A 16,384-nucleotide genomic window follows, 5' to 3' on the forward strand; every position below is an offset into this window, starting at 1 on the left:
ATGTTCGGTGGCTCCTCGAGCCCGCCCAAAGAAAATACAGATCATCTCCCAACCACATTGAAGGTTAACACTGAAGAAGTCAGTGTTGTGCGTGAGAAACGTACATCTCCGTCTCGCGGACCGTTTAACAGGAAGCATAGTGACGAGCAGGATCCCGGTGGTGAGAAGAAGCGTAGGAGCAGCACCGTGACGAAAGCAGCGTCCTTCTTCGCTAGCGCGAAGAACTCATTCCACTTTTCGAGTTCCCGGGAGTCGTCAAATACGACGTCTCAGACGGCTCTGACTCCTCTGCAGAAACTGGGAAAAATGGATCCTGCCTTGAGCGTTCCGCAGGGTTCATTAAACAACTCCGCAGGCGAATCATTGCCGACCCTCCGTTCATCCTTCAGAGTTGGCGTCACCGAGGACCGGAATCGAAAATGCCGCAGGACTATGGAAGATACGCATGCATATCTGTACAACTTCCTGGGGACCCCGGCTCCGACCACGGGGGACTCAGCGAATGGCAAAGATTCGCGTAAATCCACCGACTCGGACGAGTCGACACATGTTGTCGAGACGGACAACGGTTACTTTGCGATCTTTGATGGGCATGCGGGGACCTTCGCTGCCGAATGGTGTGGGAAGAAACTCCACCTCATTCTAGAGGACATAATGCGGAAGAATCCGAACACACCGGTTCCGGAGCTTCTCGATCAAGCTTTCACCAGTGTCGACCAGCAATTAGAGAAATTACCGCTGAAAAACAGTGGTTGCACAGCTGTCGCAGCTGTCCTCCGATGGGAAGATCGCATTCCGAACTCAAATTCTGTGACAGGCTCATCTGCCATCGCGCCAGCGGCGGCTTCTGCAACGAAAAAATCTGATCCAGGCTCGGACTCAGATCCCGATTCTGCGGAGACTCCTACCCAGACCGGACAATCTTCAGATGCGTCTCAACCAGACGCGGCTACTCTCCCAAAGCCCCAGCAAACTGCGGTTCGTCAGCGTGTTTTATATACTGCTAACGTCGGTGATGCTCGAATCGTATTATGTCGGAATGGCAAAGCCCTCCGCTTGTCCTACGACCACAAAGGTAGTGATGAGAACGAAGGGAGAAGAATTGCTAATGCAGGTGGACTGATCCTCAACAACCGGGTCAACGGGGTTCTCGCCGTCACCAGGGCTCTGGGAGATGCGTACCTGAAGGACCTCGTTACCGGCCATCCGTACACCACCGAGACGATCATCCAACCCGACCAGGATGAATTTCTCATCTTGGCTTGTGACGGGGTACGTACGAAGTTCTATTTATCTTAGTTTTTCTTTTCTTTTCTTTTTTGTTTTGGTACAGCGAAACTAACGTCCTTCAATAGCTTTGGGACGTCTGCAGCGACCAAGAAGCCGTCGATCTCATTCGCCATGTCAAAGACGCTCAAGAGGCTTCTAAGATCCTTGTCGACCATGCTCTGTCGCGATTCAGCACGGACAACCTTTCCTGCATGGTCGTGCGATTTCATCCTGACATTATTCGAGACGTTCTCGAGCGACGGAGCGACCCGATCGGGGTTCAAGGGGATCCAGGTTCCAAGCAAAAGGGCGGGGTGAGCGAGGCAGACAAGATTGTAGAAGCGGCTCAGAAGAAACTGGAGAATGCAGAAGTCTTATCAGAGGAGGATCTTGGTCTCAATGCGAAGCTCAAAGAAGACTTACCAAGCCAGGAATCTCCAGAGTCCCCTGGGCTTGAAGTCGCGATTGACGACAAGGTCCCCGAACTGGATGCTGATGCCCTCAACAAGGCCAGCATAGAGGATGAAGAAAAGGATAAGGAGGAAGAAAAAGAAAAAGAAACCAAACCTGAATAGCCGGCTTTTCAGTCAGTCAGTCATCTAGATCTAGAGATCTGACTTGGTAGAGGCCGGACTTTTTCTTCTTCTTCTTTTCTTCTTCATCTTCTTTTCTACCACCCAATCTATCTTTCTTTCGAGCCTGCCATGGAATTAATTGACTACTACCGTTTTATTCAACCTCGGACCGGACCGGACACCTGTACTACCTAGTTAGGTTTTTTTTTGCTACTTTTGCTACTTTGATCTGAAGGAAGTTTCTTACTTTCTCCTTCTTCTTTATCTTCCCTTTCTTCCTTTCCTTTCCTTTTCGTTTCTTTTCCTTCCCCCTCTCAGTGACGAAGAGCGTTTCGCTATTTCTTTCCTCTATCGAATCACATGGGCTCAATTCAACGGGATGGGATGATCTTTTGTTTTTTCTTTCTTTCTTTCTTTCGTGTTCCTTCCTTCCTATGCGCAAGAATGTTCGATCGATCGATCTCCTTGTTCTGTTCTGTTCTCTCGAGAGAAAAGATATCTATCTTGGACAGACAAGACAAGACACGACACGACACTCTTGTGGTTTTTCTTTTCTTCCATTTTTCTCTTCTCTTCTTTTCTTTTCTTTTTCTTGCGCATTTTGTTTTCCCTTTTCCCCCCCCCCCCCCCCCCTTTTTTTAATTTTTTTTCTACACCAGTGAGTGAGTGATGCGCTTTTTTTTTTGCATGTAAGTTTTGTACGCTAGGTTGATTGAGCTTTACATCACACTACACTATTACACTACATCCTGGAGGATGGCAATGCAATGCAATGTAAATCAAGTCAAGTCTTAAGGAAGCCAGAAACCGGATAAAGTGGTAAAATTGTCCTGCACCATATTCGTAATTGATATTTTCTGGTTCCTGTAGCATATATAGTGTACAGAGTGGATGGAAATACAAAATTTAGAAAGAACATCAAAGGAAAAGAGGAAAAGAGAAGAAGGGGAGGAAGGGACAGGATACAAGATGTGCACAACGCTGTGGCAGAGAATACATCTGGCCTCTATGTGTCCAACTGCATCTGTCCATTCGGGATTGTGAACGCATCTCAGACTCGTTTCTCCTAAGATACTTCATGAAGAGGCAGGCTGCTTCTCCGCAAATGCATCTACCGTCAATACATCTGCTCCCAGACGCCTCTGCCCTGGCATCACATGGTCGCGGGTGAGTTCCAACTCGCCGTGACGGACCCTCTCGGGCCACGACTCGGCATACTGCGCATCGTACAGATCGGCCCAAAGGATCTTGACTTCGTCGCCCTGCACGTCGTACTCGTCATTGCCCGAGGGATCTTCGATCTTGTACTCCACTTGGTCTGTGCTGATGAGGTCCTCGAATTCGTCCACCCGCTCCGCAGCCCGCTGCGACGCCTCGGCTTCCTTTCGCCTGCCTTCTCGGCGGCGTTTCCGTGCAGTCCGGGTGAGATAGCCTCTCTTGCCATCCGCAAACCCGTTCTTGATTTCCTCCTCCTGGATTTTGAGAACCGCCGCAATGTCCGCGACACTGGTGGCTTTCTGGTCCATCAGAACACGGGCCCGTTGTTTCTTGTCCATCAGCCTCCCGATCTTGTCCTTATACTCCTCATCGAACTTCTCGGCCTCGACCGGGTCCCGCGGCCTCTTTCGATCTAGAAACTCTTGCGTAATTGTGATCATCTCCCTCGGCGGAGAGAGCTGCCGCTGCATCGAAAATTCACGCAGGAGATGGTAGGCGCGAAGACCGACCTTCGAATCATTGAAATGGACGGAGTAGAAGGGAACCCACATATCTTTTCGAAGGGTGGCGGGAACGGTCTTCTTGCCATGGAAGACCATTTGTGAAAGGACATTGTTTTTCTGTTCGAGTTAGCCAGCTGAATCCACATAGCTTCTCGCCTCTGACCAGGGAAGACATACCTCAAGATACCGTGTTAACGAGTACACGACCTGGTTCGTGCGAATGTTGTTGTAGACAAAAATGTTCTTGCCATGAGTGATACGGTTCAGGGCCTTCCGTAGCCGAGCTCCCTCCTGTTTCTGGAATTCCTTGAAAGCATTCGAATTCTGCTCGCGAGGTTTTCCTTGGATGACAGTGTGATTTGGTATCGGCGGACGGCGGACGATGTTCCAGGTTGCGATCTTGGTCGGGTCCAGAACCTTTTGGATCCGGTTCTGAACCGGCTGAGACGAGGCCATTGCGGCCAGGGGTGTCGTGTGCTGCAGTGGACTCTCAGAAGGAAGGAATTTCGCTCAATTATCGGATTGTCATTGAACGTGGCTATGGGAAGGTATGCAGGTTGGTGATGGTTAATGGCCTGCGGATATGAATTGAGCTCGGATCAATTTTTGATGGAGCTTGATCTTGTCCCAATCAGGACATTCCCCGTCTCCGCGTCACCCTCCGCACGATCAGACACCCCAAGACCGACCACTGAGCGGCTGTCGACAACGACCCGGTGTCATTTACAAGAGCATCAATGTCGCATCTAAATGTTTTTGAGATGCTCTGAGAAGCTGTCGAGTTTACAATGACTAGAGACGCGTTCCTTGATGGCTGAGCTCGGTCATGTCGTCAGACTATGATACGAGCGGCTACGATGTCGCAGCCAGTCGTCGCGAGCGGCCATGGCAGTTTCTATCGGTACAGTCACATCCTATCTACACCGAACTCATTCGTTAATTGTAGCTAATGATTGCCCCGTCTAGAATCGCAAGCTACGGCATCTGCAAGGCGTCTCAGTCCGCAATCTGTACATCACGCCCCCAAATCGGGCCCGCGGAAAGACTATTGACGACGATGACCTTCCCAACGCTCTGAAGTCGCCAGCCAAGTTTCTGGCCCAAGCTGAAAGCCGATCCGTGCATCATTCGCGATCATATACGGATCTCCAATTATCACACTCAAAGTTGAACCTGACGAGCAGCGACAATGAGAAGAACACTCATGATGCGCGACGCCTTCGCAGGAGGAACACTTTACCCTGGAGTGGAGGCAACCTCGAGATCAGGCAGACCCAATTGGAAGACATCACGAAGAGCAGAATGGCAGACACGTGGTTTTCAATTCATTGCGATGGCATTGACAACCCGGTCTACATCAGCGAGGTTGTTGAGAAAGCTACCAACCCAAGTTTTCGTTTCTTTGATCTGAACGCCTGCGGCCCACATGTTTCACGATTGGATGAGATGACACTTAAGTTATGGGTGAAATCAGCAAACATGAGCGAATATATGCTCCTGGTCGAACTCCAACTTAGTCTCAGGTCTCTTCAGTTCGTGGGCAAGACGCTCGACAACTTCCACCAGCCTCTTCCGCCTAACTCTATTCTCTTTCATTTCGCCGATGGCGTCTATACCAACTTGACTGACCTTCCACCGGTGCAACCCGCGCCTTCGGCGCAGGCGTCGGAGGGTATTTCTTTACGGGGTGACGTCCAAACTACTTCTTCTTATGATGCACTCATGCGACTGGCGAATCTGGATGACTGCATCCAGGACGCACTCGCGACGAGGGATAGATTGGAGGCACAGATCAACGCGATTCTTGAGAAGAATCAGCGAGACTTGGAGACCATCAGCCAAGCTGGCCAAGCGCAGGAGAAGATTTCCCTCACCAGACGCGCCATCGCAGCAGAGAAGAAGCAGTTACGGGGAAGCATCAAGCGCAAAGAAGAGCTCATTTCGAGTATCAACGCGAGAAAGAATGCAATGGCTGAAGGTCGTGAGAGCCAGGATAAGGCTCGCAGTCATCTTCCGGACGCCCAGTTGACGATGGCTTCGCGCGTCAGTTTACTAGAGAAGAATATCGAAGAATCTAAAGGACAGATTCGTCGCATCTGTGAGGACCTTCTCGCCATCTATCCGATCGAGCCGATTCCGGGTAAGGCGCTCGCATTTACCATTGCGGGACTGGCTCTTCCCAATTCTTCCTTTGAAGACATTGACCGGGATGCCGTGGCTGCTGCCCTTGGGTATACGGCACACCTGGTCTACCTCCTCTCATTCTATCTGTCCGCTCCGATCCCATATCCGGTTAAACCGTATCTTTCGCATTCCATAATCCACGATCCTGTGTCGGTTGCTCTGCCGCAAAGGACCTTTCCTCTATATCCGGTGAACGTCCAATATCGTTTTGAATACGGCGTCTTTTTGTTGAATAAGGACATTGAATTTCTCATGAACCGCCGAGGATTGCGAGCTCTCGACATTCGCCATACGTTGCCTAATCTGAAGTATTTGCTTTATGTCCTTACTGCCGGGACAAGTGAGCTCCCGGCCAGGAAAGCCGGTGGTGTTCGTGGTCTGCTCATGGGTCGCCAGACCCCGACGCTGTCGAGGCAAGCTAGCGAGGACAGTATCGCCAGCGGTGAACTGGTCAATCCGCGGAGGTTTTCGGACACGTTTTGGAAAGTCCCTGCCAACAACGATACCGATAAAGGCAAAAGGCCCGTCACAGATTCTGTGCACTCGTTTGCCACATCATCCACTAATACGATTTCTCCTGCTCGGACGAGTGTGAGTGGAGCATCGTGAAGGGAGCTCTGATATTTGACCAGTGTATTATACGATCTTTTTACCCCAATACTTTAATGCTCACGACTGTAATGCTGTTCTGAGGGCGATTACCTATTGTTGAAGAGACCTCCAAGGCGATTCCTAATGAGAGCTGTATCCCTTTTTTTTTTCTCTTTTCTCTTTTTCTTTTCTTTTCCTTTATTTTTTTATCTTTCTTTTTCATTGTTACCTCAAGGCAGTTAAAAGCCTCGCAGACGGGGTTTTCATTGGGTTGGATTGGCAAATAGAAGCGATGCAAGTTTGGTGGCGTTGGTTAAGAGAGAATCGCTTTGAACTCTTGTCCACCAACAACCCTTTTGGAATTGATTTTCAGCTGTTATCTAAGGACCTGCGACTCAACCCTGGAGTTTCAAAGATATCAATGATAGAGACGATTCTTACCCCGCATTTAACCGGTTACTAAGAGAAACTGGCGAACCGCGGAAGCGGAAAGCTTGTTGTGTTCTGCTGCTGCTTTGGTGGTGAATAAATAAGAATAATCATTTTAATTTAAACCATTCAGTCACCTCACTGCAAACTCTGCAAATTCTGCAGCTCATGGGCAGGAATTTGGAGATACGCAGGCTGAGCTGGCAAGGAGCCGTATCTCCCCCGGGCGTATCGGCACGCGACTTTTAGACCCCGCTGCTCCTAGTGTTCTCGCTTTGCATCGGCAATCCATCCTCACCACACCCACTCTGCGCCGACAGAAGGCGAAACAGCGACGCGACGATGGCATCCTCCACCGATTCATCCCTTCGTGCCGATGGACCCCCTCTGAACAAATCCTTCTATCCAGACAACCGTCAGGGCCATCAGTCGCCGTCTCCACCACCGCAACACCGCCGCGGATACCAGGCTTGCGATCCGTGCCGCAAACGCAAAGTCAAGTGCGATTTGGGAAGTATGTACAGACATAATAACAGAGTGATATGGCCCTCACTGGCCTGAACATAGAGCTGACATCACTGCAGGTGTTGATAACCCACGACCTCCGCCATGCGTTCGATGTCGCCGCGAAAGCAAGCGATGCGAGTTCTCCGCCACGAGGCGCAAGCGCAAGGCCTCCGACGCTGAGCAGGAGGTAGACCCTACCCTGCGTCGCGATAAGCGAATGATGGTGGGAGAGGCCACATATACAGAAACTCAGAGCAACGGAAGCAATGAATCGCCTTACTCACTGCCCCCGTCGATGCCGCTTGATAATGACAGGACTTCTCGGACTCAATGGTCGGAAAGCTCACCCGCATCGAGTCAGATACCTCCTGCCGCTCCCAAGGAACAATATTCACCCAACAATCCCCAACACTTTCAAGATACGAGGAATCTCCGTGGTCCCGGAGGGTATTCTATGCATGGGAGAGCCTCAGCGGTCGGTTATGCTCTCGACAGCGGACAGCATGTGATGAACAAGACCGCCGCCGATCTGCTATCACCCACGATCAGCAACAGCCACGATGCTCTTCATCTCCTATCGGAGGCTGCCGGTAGGACTGAGGACCTGAATCGCCGCAGCTTGGAAAACCGTCTTGCAGCAAGGCAGTCGGCTTCCTCGTTTGCTTCCCCAATCTCGCCACTGGCCCAGGGCGGTACTCCCAGGCACGGGGGCCATTCGTTCTCAAAGCCACCACGCTCTGCACAGTCGGATGGATACTACCAAGTTAACGGGTCAGGAGGATCTGTTGACCCTCAAATTTCGGACTTCCGCAATCAGGGGATCAACCCATCCGATCTCCATGATCCAGGCTACTTGGATGCAGTCAAGGCGTGGTCGCGTTTGCGGTTTGTTCGGGCGGGATGGCTCACCGTCGAGGAAGCTATGGCCTACATCGCATAGTAAGTTTTATCCTGAACTCAAGTTTTGCTTGACAATGTGAGCGTTGACGACTTCTTTTCCCCAGCTACTACGAGCATCTTGCGCCACTGAGTCCGATTGTCATTCCCGACTTTTCCCCACCTTCGAGGCACCGGGCCTTGCTTACAGAGGAGCCTGTGCTAGCCGTCACGATGCTGACGACAGCGTCTCGCCACATGAGGCCAAAGGGAGACGGGGCCTACACACGAGCGTTCTACATCCACGATCGACTTTGGGCGTATCTTCGTGGCATGATTGAACGACTCTTCTGGGGACAGGAGAAGTTTGGTGGGCCAAACAACCCTAGGTCTCTGGATATTAGTCCTCTACCGGGGAAGGTGAACCCGAGTGGAAATCTGCGGTCGCTCGGCACCGTGGAGGCGTTGTTAATTTTAACGGACTGGCACCCAAGGAATTTGCACTTTCCCCCGGGTGACGACGAAAATACACTCTTGGACTCGGACGCATTGCCGCGTTCCGACAGGGATGGGGAGAACGATGGCAGAGCCCAGAGCAGCAGCGGCCCGGAAGGTCGACTCGCTTTCCAGAAATGGCTGGAACCTACGTGGAGATCGGATCGGATGTCATGGATGTTATTGAGCACCGCCCAGGCCTTGGCCTTCGAATTGGGAGTGTTTGATAAGAAGAATACTCCTGGCGAGTCTGCAGCCGAGCAGGTGCGCAAGCGTCGCGTTCGTCGCTTGATTATCGTCTACGTCACCCAAAGCAGTGGACGGCTGGGAATTCCATCCATGTTGCCTCTTCCACAATGGAGCCACGATATTGAACCGACGCCTCTGGGGGATGCGACGGCCAGCGACATCTCCATTGATAGAATGCAAGATTGCTGGATTGCGATATCCAAGATCATGTACCAAAGCAATCAGCTTCTATTCGCGTCGAAGGAGCAGACCTCAGAACTCATCAAAAGCGGTCGCTACCGTGAACGGATTGCCGAGTTTACTCCATGGCTGCAAGAGTTTCGACGGAATCTGGACAGCCTTACCTGTGAGTATACTCTCTCTATATTTGTTGAAGACAAATCAACTAAGTGATCTCAGTATCACCCCAGATGCGGAATATTCTGACGATTGAATTTGAATATACACGTAAGTGTCAATAACGCCACTCTAAACAACCTCTTACGGGACTGACCAATTCCAAGGCCTCTATGTCAATTGCCTAGCTCTACAGGCTGTGGTGGACCGCTGGACCACGATGAACAACGAAACTTCGGGTCGATCGGGATCAGGACAGTCCTCCGGGTCAGGTTCTCTCCGGGTGCTGATGGAGCTCTATCGGGTCAACGAGACGTATATCCAGGAAGTCGTAGATGCCTCGCGAAGGATTTTGCAGACTGTCCTGGATGGTCTCCTTCCTGGAGAGCACCTCAAGCACTGCCCGGTACGGACGTACTTCCGAATCCTATCCGGAATGATCTTTATCCTGAAGGTAGGACCTTCCATACCGTACAAATCTTGAAATTTTCTGTCTGACATTGAATGTAGACCTTCACGCTGGGTGCAACGGAGGATGATGTGCGCGTATCACTGGACCTCCAGGATCGGACCATAGAAGCTTTGCGGACCTGTGTGGTCGATGACGTGCATCTGGGCAATACAATCTCGCGGTTGCTCGAGCTGCTCACCACCAATATCCGGACACGATTTCTGCGCTTTGCTCCGACAGACCGGGTTGGCGATGGAGACGGTCAAGATCGCACGTCGGCACCTGACTCGAGAGCTCCATCGCCACGGCCAACGCGCGACAACACGCAGGCCCGTCCTGGCTCGCAGTGGCAGCAGTCTCAGAACACCAGTAACAACGTAGGATATTCGATCGATGGCGGCAACAATGGTAGTGGTCAGCCCAGCACCACAGTGGGAAGCTACCATGACCCCCTCGCCAGCATTCCCGCGCAGCCCATCAATTCCTCCAACATCAACGTCTCCTTCATGCCGCCGCCACCATCCGTGTATTATAACTACTACGACCATAATGCCATTTCGCCGAAGACGGATGATGCTGCGACAGCAGCGCAGAATGTTGGCGAAGGAGGCGCTGCACTGCCGGACTGGTTCGCTCTGCCTCTGGATCAGTTCTTCAACAGTTCCACGGCCGGAGTCGACCAGGGTCTTGGCGGGACGGGCCCGATGGTGGGAGAGTTCGACATGCTGGAAGTCCTGCTCAATGAACAGTACGACAAAGATGGTGGTGGTAGCGGCGCCGCGGCGGATGGAGGAGTGGATTCTGCGGGCGGGAACAGTAACAATCAGGGTCTGCCGTCGCAGTTTATGTGATTAGGCTGCTGCAGGTGTCAGCGGTCAGAGATCACAATAACGAGTCTCGTTGCGTTTATTTCTGACTTTTGACATTCAAGGACAAGTTAGGTTTCTCCTTTTTCCTTTTCGATCTCTTTGTTATTTATTCCACCTTTTTTCCCCCTCTTCTTGTATCTGCTTTCTAGCTGTGCAATTAGCAAGCACGTCACGGCATTGTATATCAGTTATGTACGCATGTATGTATGTGTGATGTGTGATACCTCGATTAATGCAGTAATACTCAGTCTGTTCTATCATCAGATTCTGTACGGAGTATTGTGCTGTACAACCTTCCGTCCATGGCAGGTATGGAGTAGCATATGGAGTACTCCGTACTCCGTACAGTCATCCTGCGTTCGCTTGGTGGAGTCAGGACTGTACAGCCACAAGTTTCAGGGTCTCGCTTTGTTTCCGACAGCCGTTTCAAGTCCCACGCGGCTCTCCTGCCCCTGAAATTGGGACAATCCAATCAATCGGAACGTTCGGTTGCTTGTGGCGCACCGCCATTACACGAGAAAAATGGAGACGCTTAAGTTAGCCTCGTGGCTGGGCGGTTGGATCGATCGTGAAGGTCGCGAGGACGATCCGTCGTGGCGGTGTCGAATTAATTCCCGTTGACCAGCCAAGACTGCAAACACGGTCGACGGTGTTAGTAGTTACCAATTCCAGGGTCCAAGAGTGCAACAGAATGGCTTGCTGCAGTCAGCAGGTCGGATAGAACCGAGTAATTGGGTGACTCAGTCTGTGCTTGTGCTGCTGCAAGCATCTCGCTCTTGGTCTCCGACTCTCCGTTGTCAGGTACCCACCGCGACTAAGGATGTTGGCCTAATCGCCTTCCCTGTCCCTGGATCTTCCACCGGTGCAGGGCAGGAAGTTGAACTGTATTCCGTAGGGAGGAAAGATGCGGATGCGATGCTGCTTGCTGCTCCGTGCCCCGCCATATGGGGCCATGCCAGACCTCTGGGATGAAGGATCTCCTGCCAAGGACCTGCGATCTCTCGTTATTATTCATCAACATCATAACTGACTGACTGATCTGGCTGACTTATTGACATCTTCTCTGCAACCCTCAGCGGTCTTGACCCAACGGGATGGCATGGGGGTGTTCTGTTCTGTGTCGATCAGGATGTCCCTCGGTGGGCACCTGCCAAACGCTCGACTCTTCTCTAGTGTCCTCCGCCCCCAGGCCAGCGTCATGGGGCCGAGCGTACGGTAGAAGACAAAGGAGGATCCAAATTTAAAAAATATAAGTCTTCGCTCTTGGCCTTCTTGTTCTTGCCTCGCTCTGCTGGACATCCAACTTGATCACGCGTTTTGATTCTTGAGTACCTTTCGTTCATTCACCCCAAGAATCCAAAAAGGCGTTCTGACTCCTTTTTGTTGATTACCTTCGCTTTTCCCTTCCCTTCGCTTCTTCTCTTTCTGTCAGTCTTTCCTTCGGTTCAATTCACCAGTCCATCCATCATGGTCTCCTTCAGCAAGGTCTCCGCCGCCCTGGCGGGTTTCTCCGCCGTTGCGATGGCTGCCCCGACCACCAAGGCTGGCACCAGCTTCAGTGTGACCCAAGTTCCCAGACCGGCCTCTGGCAAGAACATCCCCGCTCTGTATGCGAAAACTCTCACCAAGTATGGCGCCACGGTGCCGGACAGCGTCAAGGCTGCCGCTGAAAACGGTTCCGTTATCACCTCTCCTACTGCCAACGACGCCGAATACATCGCCACCGTGACGGTGGGCACTTCGACCCTGCATCTCGACTTTGACACGGGTTCTGCGGACCTGTAGGTTGCTCTGACCTGTCGGGTGAGGAAGATGCTGTGCTGACTTTTCGGCTTCAGGTGGGTGTTCTCTAGTGAACTGCCCTTGTCTGACACCAGGGGCCATAGTGTCTACACGCCATCCAGAAATGCCACCAAGCTTGACGGCTACGGCTGGAACATCACCTACGGAGATGGCAGCTATGCTGGCGGTGACGTCTACAGGGACTATGTCAGCATTGGCGGCGTCTCGACCACCCAGCAAGCTGTCGAAGCCGCCTCCAAGATCAGCCCCGACTTCGCTCAACAGAGCCCTGACGGTCTGCTGGGTCTTGGATTCAGCAGTCTCAACACCGGTAGGTGAGCTGTCAAAAGAGTCGCTTATTCAATTCTAACTCCATCCAGTCAAGCCCCAGGCTCAAACCACCTTTTTCGACACCGTCAAGTCGCAGCTTGACCAACCCCTGTTCGCTGTTGCTCTGAAGCACAACGCCCCTGGCACCTACGACTTTGGTAAAATTGATGCCAGCAAGTACACGGGCACCATCACCTACACCAATGTCGACAGCTCGCAAGGTTTTTGGAGCTTCAATGCCACCGGCTACGCCGTGGGCAACGGAGCGGCCGTTTCCTTCCCCATCAATGGCATTGCTGGTGAGTGATCTCGATTTGATTCATAAAAGAAGGAATAATAACTGATTCGATCTTGTTTTGTGTATACAGACACCGGCACCAGCCTCTTCATGCTCCCCACCCAAATCGTCAATGATTACTACAAAGGGGTCAGCGGCGCCCAGCTTGACCAGACCTACGGCGGGATGGTCTTCCCCTGCTCCGCCCAACTCCCCCACTTCACCGTCATGATCGGCAACTACAAGGCCGTCGTGCCCGGTAACCTGATCAACTACACGCCCGTCTCGGCCGGCAGCTCCACCTGCTTCGGCGGCATCCAGGACCAGGCCGACGCGCCGTTCTCCGTCTTTGGCGACGTCTTCCTGAAGAGCCAGTACGTGGTCTTTAACGCTGATGGGCCCAAGCTCGGTTTCGCCCCTCAGGCGTAAGCGGCGTGAGCGTAAGCAAGCTAAGCGTAAGCGTGAGCCTAAGAGCTTGCTTATGCTTATGCTTACGAGCGGCCGTGCCAGTGGAAGGAATCGGGTCATCCCCCTTTTTAATCTTCTTTTCATGTCCATGGAGTTGTATCTTATTTTCCCCCACATATTCCTTCACGTTGACAACCGCGACAGGTTCGTGATGTAATTTATTATTTATCCGGGGATAATTGAGTACAGAGGACATATATGTTATGTCATTTTCCCCACCCCTTCCTCACAGGCGATCGACAGTATCTGATTCGTTGAAAAAAAAATTCCAACTTTGTATACAAAATTAATGAATTGTATCTGTAGGGCAGGGTAGATACCAAATCCAAATCCAAATCCCAATCCACCAATCCAATACCTAGATACCTAGATCGGTAAGGCCACTAATTACCTACCTAGGTAGGTAGGTAAACGCAGACTTTAAATTCCATATTACTGTACATACGTATGTACATACATGTTATCGACACCTGCCTGAGTCTTTGCTTTCACCCATCACATCACCTGAGGAGCACTGAGGCCACCAAGACAAGACAAAAGGTCGCAATGAAACCTCCCGCTCTCCGCGCAGTGATGCCAGAGATCAGAGGATCAGAAAATCATAAGAAACCCTTAGGTAGGTAGGTAGGTATGTACCTATGGAAAAAATTCCGCCTAGATTTTGGACTTAAAAAAAATAAATAAAATAAAAAATCAGGTCCTTAGGTTCCTAGAAGATCGATCCATCCATTCTTTATTCTTCCTTGAATGATTTTCTGAAAAAAAAAATAAATAATAATAATAATAATAATAATAATAATAATAATAATAATAATCGTTAGATAGACAGTCCATTTGAGCGCTGTCTTGCATGAATTTTTATGACTTGATTTGTGCCTGTGTCGCTGACACAAGTACAGTACTGTAACGTACTGTATGTACATGCAATCGATGATAATATGATGAGAAGAAAGAAAGTCTGGCTCTGCCGGGCAGGGCAGTCTGTCAGTCTTCTGCTGGAATCTGGAATGACCACTAACTGCATGAATTGAACTGAATTCTCTCCCTCCGTCCCTCTTTCTCTCTGAGAAAAGGACGGGAATTGCTATGTGAGAAGCAGGATCGTATGTTGTAGGAAGCAAGATGCAAGAATGCAGGATATCTATATCTATTTTCCAAGTAAAAAAAACCTCTATCTACCATCATTCATTCATTAGTAATTCCATTTATCATTATTCCATTCATTATTGCCGTGTAAATGAAAAAGAAAAAGAAAAAGAAAAAGAAAAAGAAAAATCCAGCGGCACCGGAAGGAGGAAAGGAAAACAGAACTGAATTAGAGAAAAAAGAAAAGAGAGAGAGAAAACCCTAGGATACAAAAACAAGTCTAGATAAATCTGGATTTGTGTTATAATGGGTATAATAGTAAACTAAAGCTCCCAGAAAATTAGCTAAACTTCTTCTAAATCAAAAGAGAAAGCCCGCGCATAGTGAGAAATGTACAGTACATACATATATAGTTTGAGAGATGGCCTTCCCCCTCCCCCGCCTTCTTCTTAATTTCCCTTGCGACTGGACTGGACTTGTGCGATATCACCATTCATTCCAGCTCCCAATACCAATCCAACATTCAGACTGCATCGAGTGCTGCTGCTTCTGCTGATACTGATACTAATACGGAGAGCACCGGGAAATAGAATACGGAATCGCGTAGCATTCCGGGAGGCTGCCTTCGAAGGTTTTCACCAGGTTGGATTCGGATTTGGATTCTCTGTCTTGACGTCGTCCTCATCGCTGAACAAGGTATATGTCGTCTTCGTCCTATTTTTGGTCCAGTATGCGTCCTGGATCTTCTCGGATATCCATTCTTCAAGGGGCCATGAGTGGATTCGCTTCATTTGGTGGGGAGGTTTGTAAGAAGTCGATCCGAGAAGTGAGGCATACCCCAAGGCATGACGTCATCGCCTTCGGCGGCCGACCTGGGGTTCTCCAGACTGTACTCCGACATCTTCCAGTTACTCCTCAATCGGCCACAGCAAAACAATTAAAAAAAAAGAATTGGAACCATGGATGAAGGTGGGACAGTCCAGGGACTGCTTATAATCAGCGAAGGTTCGCAGGCAGCATTTGCAAGCTGGAACGAGTATTGCACTGCCCGCGCGGTGAGGGCGTCCTGCGGGCTCCGGCTCCTTTGCGGTCGAGGGCGAGGACGCCCTCTCATCTCTCCCTCTACCTAGCCTCTCTCGACCCCTGCTCTGGAGTCTGCCCTGGTAGTCCCTGGGCCAAGCTGATTGGGGCACACAGCTAGAAGCCATAGCGGGCATCTCTCGGAGCTTCCTCTATGCAAGTCACGGGAAACCGTCACTCCAGTCAGCTGCTGCCAAGTCAGTGCGAGCGAGCACTTCGGTTACCCAGTTCGTACGAACCGGCCACTCATCTTGCTCCTTTGATTGAATTCACTGTCGTGCTTTCTGCCTTGATCCCCCTTTCTCTGCAGTACTCGAGATCCTGGGGATCTGACCTCGTTGGCGGTACATAGCTCCCAGCAGAATATACCTAGCTGGCGCGAACAGACCTGATGCAGATACGCATACCTGACCTGATCTCTCAGGATCCATTCGACCATTTCTGCTCCAGAAAAACTCAATTGACTGCGTCTGCAGCAGAAGGCTGCACGGGCATAGGAGGTTCCAAATATCTAGGTACTTTACTGGCACCTAGTTATACCTGTCAGTCATGTAATGTAACTGCATAGTTGGAAATTCCACTGTACATATGATATATAATCCCAGATTATGACCTCCCAATTGACTTGACTTGGACCATCGACGCCGTAATAAAACACCCGAAAGCTTGACCTAACAAAAAAAAAGTAAACAGACATGGCCTGCTCAGCCTGAATATACCTAACGAAATAAAAATCCAGACCGGTTAGCCAGCCAACCGGCTTGCGCCTGCCTGCCATATCTTCATCTTTATCTTCTTCATGAATGGAA

At 50.6% G+C, this 16,384-nt stretch overlaps 6 protein-coding genes across 6 annotated transcripts; 4 read left to right on the forward strand and 2 right to left on the reverse strand.

Annotated features, from left to right (window-relative positions):
• VTN77DRAFT_5176 (uncharacterized protein) lies at positions 1–1,844 on the forward strand (the record flags this gene model as incomplete). Its single annotated transcript, XM_069421316.1, has 2 exons — positions 1–1,272; positions 1,356–1,844. The coding sequence occupies 2 exons, from the start codon at positions 1–3 to the stop codon at positions 1,842–1,844; spliced, it is 1,761 nt and encodes a 586-aa protein (XP_069276991.1).
• Positions 1,845–2,920: 1,076 nt separating this feature from the next.
• VTN77DRAFT_5177 (mitochondrial 54S ribosomal protein mL67) lies at positions 2,921–4,021 on the reverse strand (the record flags this gene model as incomplete). The annotated part of the gene is made up of 2 exons (XM_069421317.1): positions 2,921–3,682; positions 3,743–4,021. The coding sequence occupies 2 exons, from the start codon at positions 4,019–4,021 to the stop codon at positions 2,921–2,923; spliced, it is 1,041 nt and encodes a 346-aa protein (XP_069276992.1).
• A 370-nt stretch (positions 4,022–4,391) lies between these two features.
• VTN77DRAFT_5178 (uncharacterized protein) lies at positions 4,392–6,358 on the forward strand (the record flags this gene model as incomplete). Its single annotated transcript, XM_069421318.1, has 2 exons — positions 4,392–4,466; positions 4,532–6,358. The coding sequence occupies 2 exons, from the start codon at positions 4,392–4,394 to the stop codon at positions 6,356–6,358; spliced, it is 1,902 nt and encodes a 633-aa protein (XP_069276993.1).
• Positions 6,359–7,111: 753 nt separating this feature from the next.
• VTN77DRAFT_5179 (uncharacterized protein) lies at positions 7,112–10,534 on the forward strand (the record flags this gene model as incomplete). Its single annotated transcript, XM_069421319.1, has 6 exons — positions 7,112–7,283; positions 7,354–8,215; positions 8,281–9,242; positions 9,296–9,343; positions 9,400–9,686; positions 9,743–10,534. The coding sequence occupies 6 exons, from the start codon at positions 7,112–7,114 to the stop codon at positions 10,532–10,534; spliced, it is 3,123 nt and encodes a 1,040-aa protein (XP_069276994.1).
• Positions 10,535–12,019: 1,485 nt separating this feature from the next.
• VTN77DRAFT_5180 (uncharacterized protein) lies at positions 12,020–13,370 on the forward strand (the record flags this gene model as incomplete). Its single annotated transcript, XM_069421321.1, has 4 exons — positions 12,020–12,333; positions 12,391–12,665; positions 12,715–12,963; positions 13,033–13,370. 4 exons carry the CDS (start codon positions 12,020–12,022, stop codon positions 13,368–13,370), a joined length of 1,176 nt encoding a protein of 391 aa, XP_069276995.1.
• Positions 13,371–15,844: 2,474 nt separating this feature from the next.
• VTN77DRAFT_5181 (uncharacterized protein) lies at positions 15,845–16,353 on the reverse strand (the record flags this gene model as incomplete). Its single annotated transcript, XM_069421322.1, has 2 exons — positions 15,845–16,105; positions 16,162–16,353. 2 exons carry the CDS (start codon positions 16,351–16,353, stop codon positions 15,845–15,847), a joined length of 453 nt encoding a protein of 150 aa, XP_069276996.1.
• Positions 16,354–16,384: the final 31 nt, after the last annotated feature.

Source organism: Rasamsonia byssochlamydoides (genome assembly GCF_041956645.1).
Source record: "Rasamsonia byssochlamydoides strain NRRL 3658 unplaced genomic scaffold VTN77scaffold_38, whole genome shotgun sequence".
Lineage (NCBI taxonomy): Eukaryota > Fungi > Ascomycota > Eurotiomycetes > Eurotiales > Trichocomaceae > Rasamsonia > Rasamsonia byssochlamydoides.